A 26,792-nucleotide genomic window follows, 5' to 3' on the forward strand; every position below is an offset into this window, starting at 1 on the left:
GGTCAAAGGTCATCAACCAGGAGTCAGTGCGCAGCTGGAGGAAGATCAAGTAGGACAAAGATGCCAGAGCGACAGGGGTTACCATCTCTCCTCCTTATACAACTACTTGTTATCACTTGACCTAAATTCTACACTTGGGTCAGGTGATGACAACTAAACCATCTCCATGACAACTGAGCAACTCCATCCACTGAAGAGGACCATGAGATGTGGTTGAAACCTTGTGTTGAGAATTTTTGTCTTCTATAATACCCTTTCTTTAAACATTTGTTGGTTTGGTATGATTAATCCACATTTCATCAAATTAACCATCCGTTAATTCCACAATTGTTCCTTTACACATGTGAGATATGTTGGATTGCGTCCAGCTGTAAGGACTTGCTATTTCTGCTGTGGTTGCTGATTTACTTATCAGCAACCTACACAGAAAAGGTTGTCCTAGCAGGGTTGAAACAGATTAGCGGCCTTACTTCAGAACATGTGCTTGCTAAGCTCTCTTAACACCCTGACATAACTTTACTCAGACACTGTGGCCTCTGCACTGTCAACCTGTAATGCTTCTCTGTCGCCACTAGTGGGAGCTCTCTGGGGCAGATTGAAGAGAAGAGGTGTGTATGTGTGTGTGTGTGTGTGTGTGTGTGTGTGTGTGAGAAATATAATTTCCTCTGAGAATCATCAGGGGGGAAATGAACGTGAGCATACTGTGAGAGGATGTGTGAATGGTTGAGGGTGAGAAGGAAGAGACAAGACAGAGTAAAAGAGACAGAAAGAGTGTTTGATGCAGAAAGAACAGACAATCCCTGCAGGCATCTGTCAGCAAGCAGATATGCAGATCTTTTTTGTTTTTTTTGAAATATCCAGATGTTTCAAAGGCTTAAGTCACAGGTCTGTATGTCTATTTGGTGTTTATGTGACTCTAGGGCAGCTGTCGCCGGACCAGTCACATCCATTTGGCCTCCTGTTCAACACTAACTTTGACAGTAACCTTGAAACTTCCTTCTGTAATCATTTGACACTTTGACTTTAAAGATAGGCTCCCCACGCTGTGATGTGAAAGTAGATGAGGTTGCACGTTCTGTTATGTGGTTCTGGTAATTGTCTGCAGCACAAAAAAAACAAAAAAAACAAAAATTGGGATGATGATCATGACCTGACTGGACAGACTGATGCGTCCACGAGGGAGGTGTGGGAAGACATTGGGAGAGATTGTGGCGGTTGGTGATGTGTGAGGTCTTCAGTGGGTGTAATAGCCATAGTAGTCTGCATCGCTGTTGCTGTCTTTCTCGCAGATGTCTCCACTGCGCGGAGGTGGGGAGTTTTCGGTGCTGGACGTGTATGGTGACACTCTCCTCTTCTTGTTGTCCCCCACGCTTCCGCCTTCAAACAGGCCTGAGTCTGCAGAGTCTGCTGATTTCACAGAAGGCGGTTCGAGCCAGGGCTCCTCTCCCACCACAGCTCCAGTGTCTTTGGGCTTGTCCTGCAGCAGGGGCGGCTGGAGAGACTCTAGAAGCGAAGGAGGATTCAGCCTAGGGTTGCCGGGTGACGTCGAGGATGAAGAAGAGGAGGATAGGGGTCTAAACCAGCCCAGACTAGGGCCGGGTTTACTGGGGTGGCTGAGGTACTGAGGGGTGGGCCGGCTGGTACTCCAGCCCGCCGAGGTGGCCCCTGATACAGACACACTAGTAGATGCAAAAGGATGGTCTGGATAGTAGCTAAGGGCATGGTGAGCGGATGTCTGCAAAGGGAAAGGCTTGTAGAAACCATTTCCCGAGAAGTCCCCTTCATAGGAGGAAGTGAAGTCAAGCCGGTTGGGGGCTACACCCTGCTGAGGGGGCAGGTACCAGCGGCTGTGAGGACCAGGGCTGGAGGATGGGTCTTTGTGTTGCTGGCCCATACCGATGGGCTCCCGGCCATAGAAGCGGCTCTGGGGCAGGGGGCTCATGTACTGCTCAGAGAGGTAGCCTTGGGGGTAGCAACTCCCTGGCAGCAGCTGCTGGCTCTCTGTAGGGGAGGGGGTGAGGCGATCAGAGTCGGGAGGAGCGTACAGCCTAGGCAGGAGGGGAAGAGAAGAGAGTGTGAGAAGAAGAAGAAAAAAAAGGTGTTATTTCCTGCTGAAACCTCAAACTATCTATCAAACATCTAGCAGCCCCTCACACCCTTTCACTGCAGCATGCTCGAGCTGCGCAGTAATTGCATCTATGCCAATATTGAAAGGGTGATGTGAGCAGCCGGGGGCATTTAAGCACCAGCAGTGATGCAGTCTCACCATTTATGGTTCAAGGTTCAAATGAAGTGATGTGTTCTTTTACCCTCTTTAAAAGGAGATTTACTACTGTATGATTTTCTCTTTATAAAACACAGTTGTTCTCCACATTACTTACGTGTCGTAATTGTCGCGGAAACCTTTAGCGAAGGGGTTATGGTCTATTTTCAGCTGAGTGATCTGTGTGGGGAATAGGAGGAGGGCAATGAGAGAATGCAGGCATAGGAAAAAGAAGGAGTGAGCGGCCACGTAAGAGAAACAAGAGAGCAGAAAGAGTGAGGTCAGAGACTAATAATTAATGAGGATAACATGCAATTTCTTGTTGTTGGAAAGAGTTCATCTTTAGAACCTGAGACTGGGCACTAGTATAAGTACTCACTGCATACACAGTATAGCATACAACACAGTGCGGATCTCATCTTGGCATACAGCAACGCTTAAACAATGTATGTGAACAGCTGTCGAAGATATACTGTTTACAGCACCTACTGGGGAGGGGTGAGCAGCACGCAGGTCAGTCGAGGTGAGGTGACTCTTAGTTGAACTTAGCTACTGTATAATAAGCCATGCTAACGCTTACAGTAAGCTGTAGGAATGTAAATTAGTGTGTATGCATTTTTGATGCATGCATGCATTAACCAAAGCTTCTATCTCAAACATGGCTCTGACATGAATGATTGAACTCTAGACCTCATTAATATGATGTTATAGAGGTTATAAGAGGTGTCGTTATGGTGTTATGACCCCATTGTGCCAAATCAAGACGGTAAATAAAAGAAAATAAAGTAACAGATGCTAAATCATCACTTGAAAATTAGTGAAACAGGACTTTAAAACAAAACTTATTTATTTTCAGGCTTTTTCCAAGTCCAACCTCCCAAGAAGTCGGTCACGGTTTTACTCTTGACGCTGTATTTATGCATTTAAAATCTATTTTTCCACATTCAAAACTCATCCCCCTTTTCAGAGAATGCGTTTCATGCACTCGACGTGACTTACATCTGCGTTCTGATAAGCGGTGACAGCGATGAATTGAGTCTCCGGGAAGACGAAGGTCTGAGCTTTGGATGAGAGGAAGGGGTCCTCCGTGCCGTCCTCCTTCACCTCCACGATGTGAAGACGAGGCTGGTACTTATGAAGGGACTGGAGCACGATCATCTGAAGGTGAATTGAAGGTCAGGACATCCGGAAAGACACGTCGCTTACTGATAATATCAAATATCTGATATAATAATGTGATACACTTTGACTGTGTGTGGTGTTGGGTATTTTTGGAATCAGGGGAGAATAAATCTCTTAGGCACAGGGTTAAGATGATGTTTGGATTTTGTTGTTAAAATAGATAGAGATATTAGAGAAAACAGAGAAAAAACACAAGTAGAAGACAAAGAGCAGGATAAAGTACCTGTGCCACGTTGTTGGTGCTGCCTTTGTTGTTGGTGAGCTTGAGTTTGCTGAACGACACTTCTTGTCTCATCCAGTGAGCTCCGGTGTTGGGAGAGTCGGGGTGCATGTACATCCTGTTCCCTGCAGGTATCAAAGCAAAGCTACACTTATAACCATGACTCCATGACCTTACAATTGATATTTAAAGTGTTAAAACATTTCCTGTCACATCTAAAAAAAAACAAACAAACAGTATTATTGAATTTTGTGGTCACTTAAACGAGCATAAATCTAATCTGTAAATCTGCATGTTTATTAAAATGTCAGAGCTGAATAAAACATCATACAGGAGTTTAGCAGCATCAACTGATCCTTTGTCATTAATTTAAACATGTAAGTTTTACTAATTTCTAGTTCATTCAACTTAAAACAGCCACTTAAGAGCTGATAAGCATGAATTAACTTGAAAGGAGTTGCATGAACGTACGGCTCAACTCGTTAAATTAAGTTTATCAAGAAACACGATCAGACTTCCCAGCATGCATTGTTTGAGAGATTTGTTTCTGTAGTTTGAAGACAACATACATGATGGAAACTTGCTGTGTGTCTTTAATACATGTTAAGATAAATCATGGTTGTTTCTTTTCATAGCAATAAAAACAATTTAAACCATGATGGAGGTTTGTATCGAATTCAGTCCCTACCTCCATAAATGGTAAATGTAACTGCATTTATATCGTCCGTTATCGACCATTCAAAGCGCTTTACAATACCTGCCAACATTCACTCATTCATACACTGATGGCAGAGGCTGCCATGCGAGGTGCCAACTTGCTCTTCAGGAGCGATACTTCCTACCCAAAGCACGCCACAATGTTTCTATGCTCACCCATTCACACACACACAATCACATTCAGGGTTCAGTATCTTGCTTAAGGACACTTCGACATGCGGTCTGGAGGAACCACCAACCTTCTGATTGGCGGACGACCCGCTTTACCTCCTGAGTCACAGCAAAGTCTCTGTTAATAGCATATTGTTGCATATTGGTGTTCTGACTCTGTTACAAATTCTTAATGTTAAAGATTCTTCAGACTTTGAAGATGTAAATAGGAAGCAAATCTGACTGCGACCTGATGTCAGTGTGATTGAACATATCTCAAGTTGACTGAACTTGTTATCTCTGGTTGAGTTTCACAGTTATTTATTAATTTTTTTTTATTTTCACACATCAATGAGACGACTTTGACGTCATTCTTCATTTTAAATTCATTTCACAATGCAAGTGACAGTATAAATCACTTTCATGTGGTTGATTCAGCTTAATAAGTAGGACGGTGAGAAGCTGTAACACTTTTTCATTACAAAAAAAAACCCATACATTTGGTTGATGACTGGCTATTTTCTGCTGACAGAGACAATATTGTTTTCATTGTTTTTACAATTGATGCATTCTTCTTACAGGATATAATCTCAGCACCATGATTTTTCACAGCGTCACCACAACGACCTGGTAACCTTATATGAGCACACCACATAACTGCACTATTAAATCTAATTCAGTAAAGTTGTTTCACCACAGTTTCCACAACTTTAGCACATCAGCAGTCACCTTTCCACAACACCTGGCACATGTGTGACAACACTTTACAGTCTCTCTCATTTAGATAATTGTGGTTTAGTTATCATCAATCACACATACAAAATGTCGTTTTGGTTGACTTACTTTTGTTAAGTTTTTTTTTTCTTTTTCTTTCTGAGGTGTGAACAGGAAGAAATAATGAATGAATGAATAAAGGAAAGCAGCACAAGGAGTGAGAGACATAGATGGAAACAGACGTAAAAAAAAGATTTCCATGTTTCTTACGTAGCTGCAAACTGGAAATAAGGATCTAATATTTCTGTCCATGAATCTGAGCACTGTATAAATAAAGCAGAAATATGAGGCTGAAATGAACACAATATACTCAGAGAGAAGTGTGTAGGAGGTAGATATGGTGCTTGAAGAGAGCTCAAATGTTAAGTAATAAAAAGATACTTCTGGACACTGTGGATTATGGGAAAGTGGTGCCCGACCAGCTCAGACACGTGCTGGAGAAACTGTGATCAATCTGAAGTTGAAGTACTGAAAGTGCTCAATCATGATATTCACAAATATCCCAATTCAGTCTTTCTCAGTGTTTCAGAGTCTCAAAGTTTTTCCAAAAGGCTTCGAGGAAGGTGGTAAAATTGATTTAATCCTACTAGTTTTCGCTATTAAATGTATTACATCATATGGAACCAGAGCGTTTGGAGTTTTTATGAGATGGAGCAAATAACATCTGCCTTAAGGCTGCAATGAGGTTATTAGAGCTGAAACAATTAGTCAGTTAATTGATTGTTTCAATGGTTTTCAAGCAAAAACACCCAAAAGTTCCTGTTATTTAAAATGTGCTGCTTTTCTCAGTTTTATATCATTACATCTTTGAACATCTTTTGGTTTCGGACTGATGACGTTTTGACGTTTTACAGACTGAAAGATTCATCAAAAAAATAAAAAAACCCCAGTACAATCAATGATGAAAATATTGCAGCCTTAGGATCAAGTTAGTTAAGCAATCTTACACTCTCTTAAACTGTTTACATGAACCACATTTTCTCATAATTTACACTCTTTACTCTCTTCCTGCTTATCTGACACCTACAGGCACACATAATCTCACATTTTTGTGTGTTTTCTGTTTTCTTTGAACTGTATTAGATACTGAAATCAAAATAAGTTAAAACAAGTGCAGGTCTTGTGAATTTGGGAGCCAATAAATATTTTTCTGGCGTACTCCCAAATGAATTAAAGTGAGTGTTTGAGTAAAGCTGAGGATTGGCTGCACACACAGATAAAAGACGTGGACATTAGTGAACAGATATCTACTATAAACTAAATGTGCTGTTTCTCCTAGACATAAACAAGTTCACACACTCTGTCACTAAACTTGAGCTGTGGCTCATACAGCATTGGGGGAATACTTAACCAGAACCTGCAGTATGTAAAGTGAAGCTGCAAAAACAATATTAAAATGTCCACAAAAACCTCTAGACTCAGACGACTGTGCATCATGATGCACATCTTGGTTTCCCTACTGTGTGAGTGTAGGTTTGCTACGATATTGCTTAAGAAACCACTTCCTCAAGATCTTCCATGTTGCGTGCACTGAAGCTCACTAACTGTCCAGGTTCTCACACATTAGCCATCAGTCTTCGATCATCTGCTCAGTGCTTTTGGAAGCCCCAAGAGGACACATTAGGATATACTTTTTGTTTGTTTTATTCCTGACTACTGAGGGTAAGTTTAGAAATGTTTAGGAAAAAAATTATAACGTTGGTTGGAAGTAAAAAACTTGAGAAACAAACTGAGCAACTCGGTGGCTCCAAATATCAGAGAGAGGTGACTGAAAAACTCAAATTCCAAGTGATGTGATGCTAATAAACTGCAAACTGCATGTTCAGCTTCAAATCAAAGGAATGACAGAGGAAAAAATCTGCTATTGGTGAGTAGGAAACAGTTTTTAGAGCTGCAACAATTAATGTCAGTTAATTGACAAGTCAATTAATCGATCAACATTAAATTAATCTGCAGCTATTTTGTAATCGATTAATCGTTTTGAGTGATTTTCAAGTAAAAATGCTAAAATTCTCTGGTTCCAGCTTCTATAATGTGAATATTTTCTGGTTTCTTTAGTCCTCTATGACAGTAAACTGAATATCTTTGTTGTTGTGGACAAAACAAGACATTTGAGGACGTCACCATGAACTTTGGGAGAACATGATAAACGTTTTTCACCATATTCTGCCATTTTACAAACCAAACGACTAATCAATATTAAAAAATAATTGTTAGTTGCAGCCCTATACAAGTCATATTCTAGATATTACCTACTGTATCACTCTTTAGTTGTGTTTTATATTTGGATGATGTTCTCTGATCATGGAAATGTTTCTAATAGCCATAAACACAGCAGCAATAGAAATCAAAATGTCAATCCATTCCTCATTACAGCACATTACTTTGGGTTTTGTTATGCGTTACGGTTTGAAACGTACCTGGCATGTTACCCTCCGCTTTCCCACACTGGACCCACTTGCCGCCCTGGTACCTCCAGTGGTGCTGATCAGCCAAAATCACGTCCACGTAGACGTTATAGTGCGCAGAGGGGTCCAGAACGCTGATGTTGAAGCTCAGAAAGGGGAACATCCTCCTGGATAAGTAAAAAAGCATTTAACCATTATTCATTATCCTTTTGTACACATATATCTGCATATTTTGGAACTGCAAAGACAAACATCACTGTAAAGCTGAAATTTACATTAAATTTAGATACCTTGATGTTTCAACAAAAAAACGTTAGCGTTAATTTTTGTGTTACCTCAAAAAAATTTCATGTAAGTTGTTGCTAAAAAGACGAAGAACAAATGTAGACACCATTTTCTTTCACAGTTGGACAAGTGCCAGCAGAAAAACAAGTATTTTGTATTTTATGGGATATAAAATATAGGTACAAGTGAGATTGTGCAGCATTTTACCAGCATAAAGTATTATTAATGACCACAGCCCTTCCCCCAACCAGCTATATCTTTCTAAGCAAACTAATTTTTTTCCAAAACAGTGAAAAGTAACTGATACGTGAAAGTAAATGCAAAAAGAACAAATAGATGTGACTTCAGATGTATAAGAAGTGCTGTTTAAGGACAGCAATGTAAGTAAAGCAGGGAGGTGACCCTGTTTGTCTTTGCTTCACTAGCTAAAGAATCAGAGTAGTGAGTAATAGACGTGAGGTGGAGGGGATGGCTGACAGAGGGGGCGAGTGAAGGTGAATTTTTAATGTTGCTGTTAATAAAAGATGCCTCTAAAGCTGCTCCTGTTTGCCGGGGCTTTGCATCTTGAACTTATTTTGATCACGGAGGGCTTCAGTGAGACGAGGTAACCGGGAGGTCATGGTGTCCCTGGGCACCACGGCCCAGGGAAGGAGAAGGAGAGGCTGGGTTAAACCAAGAGCAAAACTCTCTCTCTCTCTCTCTCTCTCTCTCTCTCTCTCTCTCTCTCTCTCTCTCACACACACACACACACACACACATAATACAGACACGCACCGAATACACAAAACCACAATGGACACACACTTCTGGCATTTTACAGTGGCTCATTCATGTCTACGCTTGACATTCAATCTACAGAGAAACATTCAAACTGCCTCAGCATTACTAACCATGTTGACTAGTTCCCATTTTACATTATACAGAATAAATGAGCAGTAAATACCTTCTCTGGGTCAGCCAGTCACATATTTGCCACCTTGTTTTGACTGTTTTTCATCCCATAAAAGATGTAAGACATCACCGAGTTGCATCATCTTTCCAAGTTAAGGCAATAGTTTAACATTTTGGGAGCAAGAAAGCGGATATACTTATTAATTTATACTTATGAGTTAGAGAAGAATGATGCCACTTTCACTTTTGTAGGCTAAATATGAAGCTACAGCCAGCAGCCGGTTAGCTTAGCTTAGCATAAAGACTGGAAGCAGGGGGAAACAGCTAGCCTGGCTCTGTCCCATAGTAAAAAATCCACCTACCAGCACCTCTAAAGCTCACTAATGAACACATTATATCTTGTTTGTTTAACCCATACAAAAACTGAAGTGTAAAAATGACAGCAAAGTTAGGCTATGTGTTCAGAAAGAGCCAGGCTAGCTGTTACTTCCTGTTTCTAGCCTTTATGCCAAGCTAAGTAGGAGGCAATAGCTAGATTGACTCATCAAGAAACAGTTTGACACATACATAACCTCCCATAAAACCATGAATTGTCCTTTTTACACTTTGGTTGTTGTATGGATTAAACAAATGAGACATAATGTGTTAATTAGCTTTAGAGGTTTTGATTGGTGGATTTTATTGTCTTAGGACAGAGCCAGGCTAGCTGTTTCCACCTGCTTCCAGTCTTCATGCTAAGCTAAGCTAAGCTAAGTGGCTGCTGGCTGTAATTTCATATTTAACAGACAGACATGAGAGTGGTATCCATCTTCTCATCTAACTCTTGTAAAAATAAGCACACTCTCTTTGTGTTGGACTGTTTGTTTAAATGTAAACAGTCCACAGTATCTGAACAGCAAATAATGATCCACTGAATGAGGACTGAGGCAGTCGTTGCTTGTATGTGGATCTGTGCTGCGCTCTGGGTCTATATAAGGTCACGAGAGTGTAGTTGGTGTTAATAAATCAGGGCAACATGTTTGACATTTTGCCCAGCTGCTTTTTTTCACTGGCGAACAGCACCTGAGGCTATGGAGCATCTGTAATGAGTGATAGGCAACCGGCACCACCCTCCATCCATCCATCCATCCCATTGCTGTGTTCAATCAGTTTTAATTTTAAACTACTCATCCTGCCTTGAGTACATTTTGAATCCAAGCTGGATTAAAGTGTGTTGCTAGATTGTAAAATCAGAATGAGGGATTTGCTTAGAAACGCTTTGTTTCAGCGTAAATCACTTGAAAGACTTTGTTAGTATTAGTAAGTGTTCTCCAGTCCTTTCAAGAGTCATTACAGATATAACTATGTTCTATCAGGCATGACTTAAATTAGTCATTGTAAAAGTGCAACAACTGGTCATGAAAAAAAGGAAAAACACCTTCCCTTACAGAAACACCTTCGTTCTTCTAAAACGTTTTGGTGTGGGTGGAACAAATAGATAAGATCTTCTCTATTTCATCATCGCTGTCAATACGCTAATGCTGTTCTCTTGATCATAAACAAGGGTTAAACATATGATGATAATTCAGCTTGTTAGACATAGAGCATTTCAAGAAAAGATAACCCTACATGTTGGCAGTGCTGTCTAGATAAACTACAAAAACTGTTAACTCGTCTGTATGGAAATTCATCTCATTTAGATTCAGTGTGTCCTCCTCCCTGGAGCGTTTTGGTCATTTAGTGGTGTAAAAACAAGTGAGGTGTGTAAAGAGAGAAAATGTTTGAGGCTACTGTTAGCAGGCTAGTGAGGCACCTGGAGGGTATGTCCGTGTTAATGAGATATTTTGTGTATGTGTTGCCTGAAACTGTGCGCATGCTTGTGTCTATACAACAAAAGTACCAATTTAAAGACGCAATTAATCCTCAAAGTTGGATGTCATAAGTTTGTTACAAGCTGTCATATTGGAATAGTTTATTCTTTATTTCTATAAGATATTGGTACTTGATACTGATCGAAATCTTTCAGTAGCAAAGTATCAAAAGCTAGCATCAAATACTTGCTCAAATTCATACTATTTCTTTAATCTAGTTTCTGATTTTAATCATAATTTTGCTGATAGCTTGACTAGTTAAAAAGACTAGGAAATGTTCTTGTCAGACAATGTTTGAAATTTGAAGACTTTAGCTCTAAATGAAAAAAAGAGTTTTGTAGAAAAAGCTTTTAAAATTCCTGAAATCAAAAAGTTTCATGTTGGTGTTGGAGCCAGTACAAAAATTTTAAACAATATTACACTTCTCATATACATATACTCATATTGTATATAGACTGTGTTACTACATACTAATAGTTTAAAGGAAAAATAACATGCTTTTTGAGATTTTCTGTCATTTATATATTGTTATAATGTTGGATGTCTATAGGTCCAAAATCTGGAGTGAACGTATGTAAAAATGCTGCCTTAAAGTCAAAAGCCAGGGCTTCATCCCCCTTGGACACTCTGTTTGCAATGTTACTGTTACTTCCCCATCAAAATGACATCAGATTGTTCGTACATGCTCCGTGTTACATGACGTTTGCTCACATATTTTGTATCTGATATCAGCTGGAATGCGTGGATGTATCTGAGAGGTTTATATTTTGATTAAAGAACACACAAAAAGAAGCAAAATCCCACTACTACTGTTTGTTTACATAGCCTCCAGGGGCTGGAGGAAGTCTGCTGAGAGGCAGCTAACCAATCAGAACAGAGTGGAGCAGGGACTTAAAGAGACAGGAGCTCAAACGGCCTGTTTCAGACAGAGGCTGAACTGAGGGGCTGAATAAAATGGTCAGTATATGATAAATAAGGAGTTTTGTTGAACTGTAATTCATGCAAAGATATTCCAGTAGAGCCCCAGAATATAAATACAGACCTGGAAATGGTCATGATATGTCCTCTTTAAAAAATCTTTACCCTCCTTGATTGACTGGTTGAATAAATTTGATTTCAAATGTCAACAAATGCTTGCATTTGCATTCTTTGAAAATATATTACGCATGATCAGATATACTCTTTATGCTTGTGGACTGAGCACACACACTCTTCTTACCCTCCAGTGGTAAGACAAAACCCTGCCTTGATAGGTCCCAGTTGGGTCTTTTTGGCTACATGGCGAGTCCAGTTTAACAATCAATCATAGTTCTTGGTGAAACATGATCGTGGCAGCGGCTCTTTAGTGGCTTGCAAAGAACAGGTGAAAGGGCTCTTCTTCCATTGGTGTTTTAATACAAGTGAAAACAGAAAGAGGCTGTTCTGCAAATGAAAATGAATCCACCTACACTTGACGAGAGTAATCTAGAAAGTTGATGAGTAGTTATCGTTTTTGCTCCACTGATATTGTCGATTCACTTATACTACAGCCTTTTATGGGAAATCAGAACTTGCCGGGGGGGGGGGAGGGGAAGGGGGGGGGCGAAACCATAGAAAACACAACACAGAGTGGTATTTGCATGCGAGGGCGGTAACTATAGAGTTCACCAGGAGAAGCTGAAAAACACAAAACACATCAGACAACATCAAGTTAGCGTGCAGTTATTGTGTGTGCGGTGGCGGTGTGGTAAGGAAAGGGTACAGTAGCTGCTTTCTGACTACAGTTTGACGCATGCAGCATTTTATTTCTATGGGGCTGTTACAACCACAAGAAAAACAGCTCAATCTTCTTTTGCTGTATTTTTCTATTGTTTTAGCAAATTCTTTAGCAGCAGGCTGATATACAAATACATGGACTTGCTTCGGCACCAGTTGGAATCAAACCTGCAACTCTACAGCTATCAGACAGACCAACTTGCCAGTGCTCCACTCTGATTCACCAGAAACATGATAGTAATGACAAACGGCTGGCAGTCTCTGATCCAGGTGTATACGCACATGAATACTCATAACTGTAGTTCTTTTTCAGACTAAATACCATAGAAACAGACGAGTGTGGTGTACCAGCCAGTAATACAGAGACAGTGCCAGTGGTGGTGACATTTAAAAAAATCAAAATAAACTGTGTGGATGTTGCAGAGAGAGGAGGGGGGTTGTGTAGACATAGGGCGCGGGAGGGGAAACCGCGGGGGGGAAACAGAGGTTAGAGAAAGGGAAAAGGAAAGAGCAGAGGGTGGAGTGTAGGGAGGGAGGGGTGGAGGGGTTGTCCTGGGGATGCAAGGCAGAAGCTTGAGAGGAGAGGAACTGGTTATTCACCAGGGAGAGGACTTTTCTACATGAGCGCACCCGCTGATTCATCTGGACAGGAGTTCAGGTCCAGTTTTTGTCACCGTGCGTACGCTTGATCATCTGTGACGAAAACATGCCAGTCTACAGCTGCTGCCGGACACAAGCACTCTTTAACACGGACAATCCCTGCTCCTGTATTGACTCACTGCAGAGGAATTGTACGGTGGCCCTGAGAGCTCAACGAATAACAAACAAATAGAGAAAAGCAAATTCATCAGTTTGACAACACATGCACCGCAGAAGTGTCTCCAGAGGATGCTTAAAAATTATCATCACATCTTGACGTGCGATCACAACGTCAAAATAAACCAATAACACTTGCATCTTAGCTCAGCTTCCAAAACCACTGACAGACAGTTAACCTCAATAACGTCACGAGACACAAACTGTGGCAACAACAAGCGTGTCCAGACGTGTTCGCCGCTTTTAAAGGTGCAGTGTGGAGAATTTAGCAGCATCTAGTGGAACAGACTTGGCAGAAATGGAATATAATATTCAAAAGTGTGTTTTAATTAGTGTACAATCACCTGAGAATAAGAATCGTTGTGTTTTTGTTACCTTAGAACGAGGCCTTTATATCTACACAGGGAGCAGGTCCTCTTCCACGCAGCCAGCCATGTTTCTACAGTTGCCCAGAAGGGACAAACCAAACACTGGCTCTACAGAGGGCCTTTCATGGTTTTTGCGAGTTTTACGGCCACTGTAGGTTCTCCTACACGTGGAAAGGGAGGGGGAGGGGTATTCAGTTGGTTGCAATCTGCAAACTCGCTGCTAGATACCACTAAATCCTACACACTGCACCTTTAAAGTGTCAGCTGGAAAGACTTACGTTGTGTTATCTGTATATGCAACATGTTTTTTTGTAAATGCTGCACATGTGCTGCAACATTGATGAAGACGTGTTTTGTTTATTTGCATGTCTTGGAGGACACTGTAGGACTCATAGACTAGAGATGTCGAAATTTCTTTTTTGTAGTGCAGAATGTCATCTGATACCATTGCACCATGGGATTGATTCCATGCTTCATGCCTTATGTAGAGCCAGGCTGGCTGTATTTTTATTAATGACAACAAATCCAAATGAAAAAAAAACCCGAAACCAACAACGTGTTAGTCCGTCTCTTTATATTTTCCAACTTCCCTACTCAACCTCATGCCGGTTGGTTCCTACTGAAGACATTTTTAAAAATGGCACACAAATATATAAATAAATGTTTGAAAATGCTCAGTTATCTCATAAAACAGCCGGATTCTATAGATTTGTAGCAAACATTACTCAAACCAGAGGAAAAGGTGCATTTGTTGGGGACTATTTTCAGCAGCAGATTAACTCATATTTGGTGCTGTAGTGAGTATTTCTGGCAGCATGACAGTGTGTGTGGGATTGATTTAAAATTAAACTTCAGTGTCTATGTTCATGGTAATGAAGGAACATTCCACCCAGTGCAACGGTGTGGCTCACTGATGTGTTTTTAATAGTTTTTGGACAAAATGAAGCTTGAAGACACATCAGGCTTTGGATACACAGACATTATTTCTTAGTGAGATCAATTCATTGTTAGTTTTGGTCTTTTCATGGGACTTCTTGACACTAAAAACTTGCAGGCAAGATGAAAGCCTTCATAGTTTGCATCTAATGAATCAAACACAAATCAGCAGCACGTTTTTCACTCAGCCTCAGAGTTTTTTATTAACCCTATTGGAAACCAAATATAGAGAAACACCAGTGAAAAATAACCCCTTGAGGGCAGCAGGGTCTGGCCTGTGGCTCGAAAACGTGGTGGACTTCACCGCTCATTTATTAGAACAAGTTATTTGCACGATAAGAGGAAGCTCTTGTTTAGCTATCTGAAAATATTGGTACTAGATGTTTCTGCGAAAAGCTGCATATGCACACATAAACAGCTGAACAGGAAGCGACGAGTCATACTGTCAAAACCTTGAAATAGTCCCACTTCTGCTTTCAGATAGAGACACACACACACACACACACACAGAAAGATAATTAATATACAGCACTTCCAAATATTCCTAAAAACGGCACCTTACAGCGTGTGTGATGATGATTTTTTTTCCACTGACATGATCATTAACATATTTAACATTACTGTTTTATTGAGTATTAAAATGTCTGAAGCCAGGCACAGTAGAAAAGACGCCCACTCTAATTTCCTTGGTAATGTGAAGCGATCATTTCCAAAATATGACATATCTACTTTGGAAAGAAACTTGATTCTTCATCGCTATACATGAACGTTGAGCATTTTTCACTTTGTATGACTTACCTGAGCAGCTGCACGCCATTTAAAAAATACTAAATCTTTTTTACACAATGCACTGATCGTGACTTCATAGAGTAGATGTTGTAATACATGTTTTGTAAGAAAAAAAAGTCACTTTCTACAAATCTGGGGATGTAAAAATGCTCATATATGCTAATAATTGTGCAGTTCTGCTTTTCTGCGATTGCTTCACTCGTAGCATTAGCATGTAATAAGTACCTACTCTTCTTAGGAAGCCAAAAAAAAATGTTTTAAAAAAAATCAAAGGATAATTTCCTCTGTGAAAAACTACCACCAGACATCAGACTGCTACACGTCATGATGTGGACCCAGTGGAGCAGAGAGAGCAGATGAGCATGGTTCCTCTGATTCTGATGTTTAACTCTGCATTATTTCCCTGAAAGGTGTTTGTGTGGTAAGAACTTAGTCAGTCCTATCTCCTTCCTCGAACATATATGGTCAGCGAGAATCACACGCACAACCACATTCCCATGACTTGTGAAATATTAAGTGTGTGGCACTTTTCTGGCCAAATAAAAGAAAAAGTATATGCTTCTTGGAAACCACGGCAGGGAAAAGTACATCCTCTTGACTCATATCTCAACTAAGACCATGCCAGGTGTGTAGGATCTGTACTTTGGTGAAACAAATGAATGAAGGAAAAAGCTTCACTTTCTCTTTTCAATTTTACTCACTTGATTCTTTTTTTTACTATATCAGAAAATCCCATTAATTTTGCAGGTGAAAGGCCTCTCTCTGCTTCTCTTCTTCTTTCATTTGTTTGAGCTCTAGACAACAGTAACCGCGCTGTGTTTTTATTTACCTCCACATCCTGCTGCGCGCTGTCTCGATGAACTTTGCCTTCATACGCGAGTCAAACGTAGGCCGAGAGGACTCTGAAATGGCATCGACTATAGTGTTGGTGATCTGAATTTAGCTCATGAGAGGTGGAGATGAATTCGCCCCCCTCACCCCCCCACACCACCACCACCCTGCGCGCCTTTCCCTTTGCTACAGGCCATGAAAATGTCTCTAGATTTCAAAGCCCCAGGTGTGGTACATGAGCAAAACTTCTGAGAGATCTGTCAGGCTGTACACCCGGCGTCTACCAGCTACAGAGTGCAGGCTGAAGAAAGCAGCAGAAAAAAAAAAAAAAAAAAAAAAAAAAAAAAAGAGAATCTAGTCTTTTACTTCCTGAACTTCAAAGCCGCCTCACCCCTCTCAGCATGGCCATCTAAAGCCTCAGTGGTGTTTGACCCTTCTCTCTACTTTTCTCTAGAGTTTCTTTCACTCTTTCTTCTAGATGCCGGGGTTTTGATTAACATTGCAGACCCTCAGACTTCGCTCATGAAATCACTGCAAAATTATTGTGGGAGCCCAAACCCAAGATGAAAATTTAAGAAGGACAGTGCCTCTGATATTGAAAAACCATCCGTATCCTCTTCTCAACTCCTCCAAAAATCTGTCAGGAGTTTTTGTTTTGTTTTTTTAGTATTAATATATGTTTATTATCACTATTATTTGTTATCTGGCACCTTCATCGCTTGGTGTGTTGGGTGCTTGCACATGCACATGTCGGGGGGGGGGGGGAGATAAGATAAAAGGCATATTCTTTGGCAGGATTTGAAATTTTGCTAATATGAGGTTTGTGGTTTTTGCATAACATGAAAATTTTCTTTTTGTCAGAAGTGGAAGGAAAACACCTCCGCGCCCATGTTATTGCGGGTAGAGCTGACACTTTTGTGTAGAAAAGGGAACAAATGTGTGTGTTTGTATGTTTCCCTACAGTCTTTGCTCTGAGGATATGTTGAAATGAGGGGATTTAAAATGAAAACTGTATCGAGTATTTTAATTACATGACCTGACACGGACACAGTCTAGACACCAGTCTGCCAGGTTACACACACACACACACACACACACACACACTGAGAAAAATAATAAGTGAATTAAATACAAATTTACACCATAAACACCTGAAACTATCTATATCTGCTTTCGCCAACACCTGACTCCTAAAATGATTCCTATTACTCATAAAATCTGCACATACTCTAAAGTTTGTAACAGATTTAAACATATGCAACAACGGAAATGTATTGAACTAATATAGAAACTAAGTTTCTTACATATGCAGGGTATTTTTTTTTTTTATTTTTGCTCAAGTCTAATTGGAAATTTTTTTTTAAAAAAAGTCAGAAATCTTCTCAAGAATCTACTTCAAAGTAGTTCTGGCTTTCAAAAATGAATTTTTAACTGCACTGGAAATAGCTCTGACAGCAGGTGTACCTACAGCAGTCAACCAGAGAGTAAAGAAGCCATGAAGGTCAAAGGGGAATATTTCGCAGGACTTGTAAAACGCAGTTTACAAATTGAAATTCATATTCCAAAACTGTTAATCTGTTAATTCCAAAACACACAAAAATGTGTCAAAACAACAAAGAAAATGTCACCAGGAAATCATTATGAGCTTATTTTTGAATTATAATATTTACTCAAGTCGATTTCATAAAAAAAAAGGGCTTCAGCTGACAAGCCGAGTAAAATCATTGGGAAATATCAGTGTCCTATTATATGACAGCGCACTTGTTTTCTGTGCACAGATCCGAGCCATGAGAAACTTATGGCCTGAAACCTTCTGTCAAACACAAGTGTCGCATATTTAATCCTCATCGACGTGGCTGCATCTTAATGCTCGGTGACCCATCAGCAGAGCCCCGGCAGCGCCGTCTCTCCCCCACGCCTCCCCATTTCTAAGCTCAAGGAGCTCTATGCTGTGCAGAAACCTGCCCCAACAAAAATGCTTTTTTAAAAAAAAGATGTGTTTTACTCTCAATTTCAGTATCGCCGTTTCTAAATCCGCCTACTCGCTGAGGTTGAATTATCGAAAAAGTTTATGTCTCACTTCATCACCTCTGCTTTTATATGTCATCCTCTCAGTGTGATAGATAACTTGATCTGTCACTGATTTGATCTTGTCGAACAAAAGAACACCAGTGTTATAATTACAGGAGGGGAGAGTGTGTGTTTTCCAAATTAATGACGACAAAAGATTCATTTTGAAGTGCGTCCAGTGACTGAGGAAAGTAGTGATAATGTGAACTTTTTTCCAATTACAAAAGGGGTCAAACTTAATTGATTTGCCCGCTTGTTGGCGTTAAATGCCTGCTGTGTTAAAGTGAAGGGGCCCCAGTGCCTCTTGAGGTCAAGCAGAGGTGTCAAAATGTTTTCCAGCAACTGATGTTGGCTCCACTTCATCATTTCTTTGGCTGCTGAACAACTGTTGCCCTGAGCAAATTTTAGATTTGGTGCAATTTGTCAAGAAGGAAAGTTGAGAGCAAATTCTGTACGCCAATGAAAACTGCAGATTATATTGTTTATCCTTGAAATAATTTTCTGTATCCTGTGTATTTTCTTGTCAATTTAATTTCTATTAACTGGTGATACCGCTCACCAATTTATGCGCAAAATAAAAAACAGTAAAAGTGGGAAATCTATTATGCATTTAGTCCAGATGTCATTCTCATCGTCCTAAAATAAAAAGTCGCTAACACCTTCATCACCTGACCACTGATGCAAAGTCAAACAAGAGCTTTGAGTAAACTATAACCTCCAATTGGCGATCAGAGCACAACAAGGCCGTAAAGTGTTATTTAATTGTCAGGAAAACTGTTCTTTAACTGGAATTGTGGCACAATTCTGTCATGTAGTTTGAGTAAAGCAGAAAGTGAGTAAAAACTACGAGCTAAAGGGACCCGCGGTTTAACCCACCTTTCTTTCTTTCTGAACATAAAAGTGATATTCAATCAATATCTTTTTATCAGCGTGGGATGATGAGAGGGGGATGTAATGTTTGTGTGTCAGACTTACCTCCCCTGTTTGGTTATGATCATCTCGGTTTGGAACTTGTGGAACTTGGCCCACAGCGGGTAGTTATTGAGCAGAGCCTGAGTCTTCCCGCACACCTGTAGCCCAGGTAAAGGGTAGAGAGGCGGGCGCTGGTAACCGTGCTGAAAGCTCGCAGGGTAATTCTCCGGAGAAGGAGAATATACGTCTTTAGCGCCCGTGGGAAAGCCGTCTCCCGCCGTAGGGATGTAACCCTGCCCGGCCCCACTTCTCGGCGGCGACCTCACGCCGCCGTACGGACAGCTGCTGAGGGTCTGTGCGTAAAACCTGCCGGGCTGCGCTCCGTACCCTCCGACCGTCTGCTCCGAGTGGTACGGCAGAGCTAGAGCGTCCTGCCCGCTTTGAACTGAGTCCGTGTAGTAAAACCTCGCGTCCTGAATCCCCATTTTAAACTCGGCGAGCTCCTTGCTGCCGCGGTGGAGGTGACTAGTGATGTCGGTGCTCTTAGCGAAAGTTTGCGTTTCAGTCCCATTCAACATGCTGAGGTAGAGGTTGCCACCTATGCCGCCCATTTGCAGCCCCGCTCCCGGTCTGTGCGTAATGTCATAAGTCCCCCGCTCTCACGTCCAACTGAATAACAGCATGTACAAAGAAAAAAGAAAAAAAAATATCACAAAAAACAGCACAGTCTGGACTTTATCCTCACCTATGACTTTAATGCTTTAGTCTCTCGCTGCGCACTGACATAACATCAACTTTGAATGTCTCGTCTTCAAAGCCTTTAAATCAAAAATATAAACATATCCTCCCTCACACTCACTCATTAGACTATTCACCTAAACTTTTTTTTTTTTATTACCCGAGTGGGTTGATTGTCTTGTCTTTTTTTTTTGACGTGTGGAGTCGCTACCAGTGACTCGAACACATGCTCAGTTTTCTAACCTATGATATATACATTTAGCGAGTTTGGAGGTGTGTCTGATGAAGAGGGAGGACGTGATAGGCTCCAGATATGAAGGAGACATCCCCCTCCTCACTGACTCGCTCAACACAAATCACACGCACCAAAAAAAGGAATGTGGTAATTGCTTTTAAAGGATATTTAAAAATATCGATAATATTTTTTTTTTCTTTTTTTTAAAAAACGACTCCACAAGAAATGAAAATCAGTAAAAAATAAGTGTAATAAATTGACAAATAAATAGTATAAAGGTCCCTGTTGGAAATATCTGTGTGCATTTTCGTTTAGTAATTTGCACATTATGTATAATTAATGCAATTATATGATGCAGAGTTAGTAAAGTGATCTGCGAGGGGCTGAAATGAAACTAATTAATTAGGCGATAATTTAACTATATCACTGTAAATCTGACAAATATTTTACAGACTGCGCATGTTGGATATTAAATTGACTTTATAATTTATCAATACATTTATATTTTGCACATAGGATTTATTAGAAGTTCTCTCAGCTTGTAAACCACATTGTTAAGAAGATTTGAATTATTTTTTCTGTCTGATACATCGACTTGTAAACATTTATTCGCCAGTTCTCTCTGTAGTTAAAGCTTATTCGTTAAAGAAATAGTGATTTTTTTGTAATTTGGTCAAAACCTACGTAAAACATTGTTAACTCTTTGTGTCGCAGGACATTTCGAGAGGAGGTAAATCCGTTTTTTACTTTCTCAGTTCTTCGTTACTATAAACCAGTTGACATGTTGAATCATTTTTCATTCCCCATTTAAATCACTGAAACCCGTTCAACGTTTTGGGGTTTTTTTTTATACTTGTATAATAAGCGCTGCTTGTGTGAGGTCAAGATTAACGACCTTTTTGTGCTATTATGGTTGTTATAATTGTGTCTTTAAAATGGAAGTTAATCAATAAAACAAAATAAATGTGTTTTTAGGACATAAAACTTCAACTTGACTTTTCTAAAATTGATTCAGGATGTGATTATCCATCAAGAAAACATGTTCTGATTTGCTGTTTATGTGTGTAACTGATAATGTATTTGTTGCTTTCTTTTTTTGTTGCTGTTGTTAATTATAACCAATTAAAAAAGTATATAACATCTAGTAATAATATGCTTATCTAGAGGTCAGTAAGTCTGTCACAATAATACAATAAAGGAAACAGAATCACAACAGTGAAGCAGATTTTTTACTTTATGAAAGGTCAGGACCTGATTCCTAAAACTCTACAGTGAAGTTGTTAAAAGTTTTAATGGGAACACAAAGAGGAAGCAAGTTGAAAAATACCAGAATTTTCCTTTAAGACGTTACACAATCTCCCAGCACAAGCCTGGAGTTATTAGGCCTTGTGTGTTAGCAAGTAAGTAAGACAAAATTAATAAGTTTCATAACACTTTACATATCAAACCAGATGTGATTTAACTTATTTTGACCTGCTTGGTGTTTGAAGTCAGCATTTGTGGCAGCAGAACACCTCAGAAACAGGTCAGGTAAGGTTTCAGTTCCAGTCAAATATGCAAAATTAACTTTCACAAATGTTCGCTGCGATTGCTAAAGCTTCCCGTTGTGCCGTCGTGACAAATCACAGCTCATTTGCTCCGACTCTGCATGAAACAGAAACTGGTTTGCCGTCATGCACAAGTCTCTGCTCTTGAAGACCTTTTAGTGGATTGTTTGTCCCTCACCGGTCAACCAGCCTGGACGGAGGATCTGCTTCATAAACACAAATGAAACAGATGACCCTGAGGTATTAGCAGCTGCACGTGTGTGAAGAAACACACACACACACACACACACACACACTAATAGATGAAAGCCCCTCCAGTGCAGGTATGACACAGTTATCTCCCCCTCGACACTGTCATTGCTCTAATCCCACTTCCTGTGTTTCTCCTAGCAAGGTGAGCTAACAAGGGCACGCGCTGAAGTCATCAGTGTTGACACCGGTGGCGAGAGGGCCACAGTGTGAGCGACACCGCGGCCGCCACGGCCAGCCAGGCGTGCCCACTCCCCCCCCCTATACACCCCCGGCTGGAGTCACCACTTCCTCTGCTGCTCTGCTCTCCCTTGCTTCCGGTTAGAGCCCTCAAGCCATCACCTTGTTGAAGCACAATCAGCTTTCATTTTCTCCTGAGACTGTTATTAGCAGATCAGGTGGTTCTCATGTGGTCAGGCATGAAGCTAAACACGTGGAGGTGGGGGGGGGGGGGATGCAGGTATTCTGAGCAGCGTGAAGCATTTTTAATCTGCATGTCCGAACCTTTCTGATGAAGATACACATTTGTGATTATCTTATGATGTCTCAGGAACCAATTTAAACTTTCTGCTGCTGCCTTTAAGTCAGTCTGGGCGAGCAGAAGTTATAAATAGTGAATTATAATCTCCTTCAAACTTGTAGACATGACCTGTGCTGCAACTGGATACTGATGTAAAATCTTGATGACTGTAAAAGAATGTAGTAAAAGCAAGTGCAGTTGGCTTGTACACGGCTTCTGTGGGCCGACAGATTTAGACGTGATAGACGGGCACATCAGCGGATGTCTTAACATGTCTTCATTAACGGTATCACCAGAGCTCTCAATTGAAGCAGATGATATTTTGTGAAAGGGAAGAGGTGGCGGTGATTATGAGATTACACTGTTAAATCATTAGCTGGCTTAAGGAATATGACTGATGATAAAATATAAAAAAATGAGCCAGGTTTTATTTGGTGTGTAATGAATGACACTGTTAATCCCCGGTTGACATTAAGGATCTCAGTACGCTTCAAATAAAGTGCTTGTTGGATGGTCGAACAGCGACTAAAACCACGTTTCCGATGTTGGAATTTTAGGCCTGTATTTGACAACTTTCCCAACTTTCAGGTGTGCAAAGATGTGAAGGTAAGCAACATTTTGAACTTCTCTCTCCAGCTCCATTTTTGGAAACTTGATACAGCTACTTCCATCAGTGTTTTTGTGTACAACCCGTTGACATAGTGAGGTGTGTTGTCACCTTTTGGTTTGCATTGCAGCTGGTTTGAAGCCCAGAGTTGCTGCTTACAGTCGGTCGTCATCTTTTCCGTTCGGAGACATGACCTTCCAAATAAGGAGTGAGGGGTGAAACACGCCCCGCTACCTCGGACCCAAGCTAACGTTAGCTTACTGGGAACACTGAGCGGTGCACATGTGGGCTAAGGTTAGCTACGTTAGCTAAATTGTACTAACAGGGCAGGTATAATTATCAAGTAACATTAAACTTATCAAAATATAGCAACAGTAGTCCCGGAGCCGGGGAGAGCAGCAGGTGAGCCAACTGTCAATCACAGCTGTCAATCAACACCCACACGACAGACATCAAAGCTACTATAAATCTTCAAATCTTTTTAACGGAGCAATATTTTGACACTTTTTGAATCAGAGTCAGTTGGAGCCAGACATTTTTTGGAGTCATATTATGACTCCAGCATCTAGCGGCCGCTACTGGCATTGAACTTTAATTTACTTCCACATTGGCTTCAGCCTCAAGCTGTGGTAGTTGCAGCTTGGTACAACTGGTACAACACTATAAATGTCTTTGAGACTGTCCCAAAGTGTGTGCTGTTATTCCCGTTGTATGATTCATCACATTTTACTCTATGACAGCAGGCCTTCGACTGTGGCTTTTCAGAACACATATAAACACTTTAAGACAGGTTCGGACGACACTTTGTGTGAACTAGTTAATTTGAAGCACACTGAAGCCTTACAGTATGGCAGGTATAACGTTTGCAGGTTGACAGCACTTAGTTTACAGCTTGTTCCCGCTGAATCTGCACTGGAAAGGCCCACCAACCCCCATTTGAAACCCGAGGAGGCTACATGTTGCTCTAACTCATGACCACAATGTTCACTATGTCAAACTCATATATGCTTGTCGTTAATATGCAGTTTCACTGTATTTCAGCCACAAGCGTCTGAAATGGAGCCTCCTCGTTCCTTCAGAGTAATAATTACTGTCGCTTTTCGTCTTTTTTTCTGCCATCTTCCTCGCTCATGTTTTAAGTCAACTGTGCCTTTTGGGTGCATAACCTCTCGGCCATAAATATCCGTGTCTTGACATCGCGCCGATGTGGGTGGGCATGGCACGCCTGTCACAGAGTTCACAAATCAAACCCAATGCACAGGCTGAGCCGTGGCATTCATTTCACTCGAACACCAGTTTGGTGCTTGTAGCAAACAAGCCAATGAAAAAATATGATGTTATCATCACATAGAATGAGATATGTATCACTCGCAGTTCCAATATCATTACAATTTTGTGTTGTTCCCAACCTTGACTAACTGTGGCTAAAAGACTACAAAACCAGGCAGAATTTGTCCCAAACGTTGTGGTTTGTGACCATTTTTTACTCACTATGCCTTTGTCTCAGGTTGAATATATCTTTAAGTTGCAAGTTTCAACTTCAATTTTAACTTTATTGTCACCAAAGGGAAATCTGTCTCGCAGGTAGGTAGGGTAAAACAACAAAGGTCATCTCTCTCACACATAATACACACATATGTGTGCTTACACACACACACACACACACACACACACATGCACACACACACACACACTTAACAGATGAAACAACTGAGGTCCGTTGCTACCTTCAAAACATCTTCCTCCTGGTTTTATGAGTAGCAAAGTCCTTGATTAGTGTGGTAGTCCACGGCTCTTACAAAGTCATTTTCCAATGACGTCAATGTTAAGTCAAGCATAATTCTGTGTTAATTTAATGTTTTAACTTAATGTTTTGATCGTTAGCTGGTTGGCATGCTAACAGGGAGCCACTTTCGGACCTCCTGCTCAGAGGTTTGAATAAGCTTATTAGAAACAGAAAGAGACGATAGAAAGATTTATAAAGAGTGAAAACAAAAGTGTAAAGGCCATAAATAGCAGCTGTTGCAGACAACAAGACAAACACCACACTTCCAGTTTCCGCTCAGCAGTGGCAGATACTAAACACGTAGACGGATGTCTCACTTTGCTCTAAATCTAGACACCGCAAATGGACAAAAAAAACATACCGACAAGACAGGAGTTTTTTTATTTAGTATTTTTATTTTCATTTTTTTCCCTCCGAGCCTCGGGGGCCCTGTCACGTCATCGGGCCCGGGGCTTGAGCCCCAGTAAGCCTGTGCATTAAAACGGCATTGATGCTGATTTCTCCTGGGAGGGCCAATTCCTGGATGAGCGGGCCTGGCTTTGGGTAATGCAGAGCTTCATCCTGTCCTCTGTGGCCTCTCTGCTCTGTGTGTGTGTGCAGCTCAGCCCCCCCCCCCCCCGGTCAAACAGACACACAGACCTGCAGCTCTTTATACGTCCATGACACAGAGACAGAGAGCAGAGCAGAGCAGAAAAGAGAGACATAGACAGTGACGTAACCTAGTCGCTGCGCTACGAGTCCCGACCTCACACCTGCGTGCTGTTATTGGCCGGGAGCAACACAGCCACTGCCCAAAGGTTGACGTCCAGAAACTTCCTGAATTCAGCAAAATAATAAGAAAATGAGAAAATACAAGCAGAGGGCAGAGTCTCTGTGGATAAATGTCACCTCCACACACTTATAGTGGGTCATTAGTGATGATTGTGAGGGATTATTTTAGTCCTTACATTGCTTCTTAGGAAAATCCTGCTTAGTATACCTTTAAGCACTTGGATTAAGGTGTATAAAACATGCAAAAAACATTTAAAACATTTAAAAAATACATGAAACATGTGTAGTGTAAAAGTGATGTTCCTTTCACATTCATATCTTTCACATTATTTAATTTGAATAGTTTTTAAAATCCTCAAGAGGTAAAACTATCCAAGATTTCACAATGAAAAAGCCAAAAAAATAAACATAATTTGTGTAGCCGAAAAATCTGATACTGAAATACCTTCCGGTTTATCCTGTGACCCCTTGGGAAACACGGTAATCAGGTATGTAATATCAGTTGCAGGGAATGTATTTGGAAAAACTGCAGTTCAGATTATACAAGGTAAAATATTTTGGGGAATAAGTGTTGTGTTTTTTGCTGTCTGGCTGTAAATACTCAAAGCTTTCCAATCATTTTCTATAGAGCTCTTATTACTCAACATCAATAAAATCAATATATTTATTAGGAGTGTGTTTTTAATCTTTAAATGTATGGACTGGACTGACATAGACACATCAGCACATACCGTAGAACATCTGCATCATATACATTATAAAGACGACATGATGATATGCAGTTCTTTTGCTACACATTGCTGAGGCGTTGACAAGTTTATTAAAGACCGTGGTAAAAATGTGATGAAGCCTGGCTTTAGTTTGGGTGTGTTTGCGAGACATTTCTGGGAGCAGGTGTTTGTGAGCTGTGAGAAGCAGGAGTGAAGACGTCCCCCCCCATAATCACCATGTAAAACGTTTCTCATTAGACCGACTTAGCTGGAGCTCAGACTCTCCAAAGTGGCTCCCGAAGAACGCCTTCCTGTTTGAGGCGCACCATGGCACCGATTCATAATTAACGCAACATATGTTTATTCAAATCTCCGCACGGGGTGTGAAAGAGGGCTTCAGGAGGCACCACCC

The 26,792-nt window shown here is 40.7% G+C and overlaps 1 protein-coding gene and 1 long non-coding RNA gene across 2 annotated transcripts; both read right to left on the reverse strand.

Moving 5' to 3' along the window:
• Nucleotides 1–233: 233 nt before the first annotated feature.
• tbx21 (T-box transcription factor 21) lies at nucleotides 234–20,293 on the reverse strand. Its single transcript, XM_044337843.1, has 7 exons — nucleotides 20,116–20,293; nucleotides 19,281–19,886; nucleotides 7,727–7,881; nucleotides 3,669–3,790; nucleotides 3,263–3,421; nucleotides 2,382–2,443; nucleotides 234–2,048 (listed from the first exon to the last, which is right to left on the reverse strand). Exons 2-7 carry the CDS (start codon nucleotides 19,826–19,828, stop codon nucleotides 1,235–1,237), a joined length of 1,860 nt encoding a protein of 619 aa, XP_044193778.1. The 5' UTR covers nucleotides 19,829–19,886; nucleotides 20,116–20,293; the 3' UTR covers nucleotides 234–1,234.
• A 1,113-nt stretch (nucleotides 20,294–21,406) lies between these two features.
• On the reverse strand, nucleotides 21,407–23,520 carry LOC122971268. The gene is made up of 2 exons (XR_006399438.1): nucleotides 23,225–23,520; nucleotides 21,407–21,940 (listed from the first exon to the last, which is right to left on the reverse strand). It is a non-coding gene; the product is annotated as an uncharacterized LOC122971268 (long non-coding RNA).
• Between the last annotated feature and the right edge of the window lie 3,272 nt (nucleotides 23,521–26,792).

The sequence above is a fragment of the Thunnus albacares genome, chromosome 20 (genome assembly GCF_914725855.1).
Source record: "Thunnus albacares chromosome 20, fThuAlb1.1, whole genome shotgun sequence".
Classification (NCBI taxonomy): Eukaryota; Metazoa; Chordata; class Actinopteri; order Scombriformes; family Scombridae; genus Thunnus; species Thunnus albacares.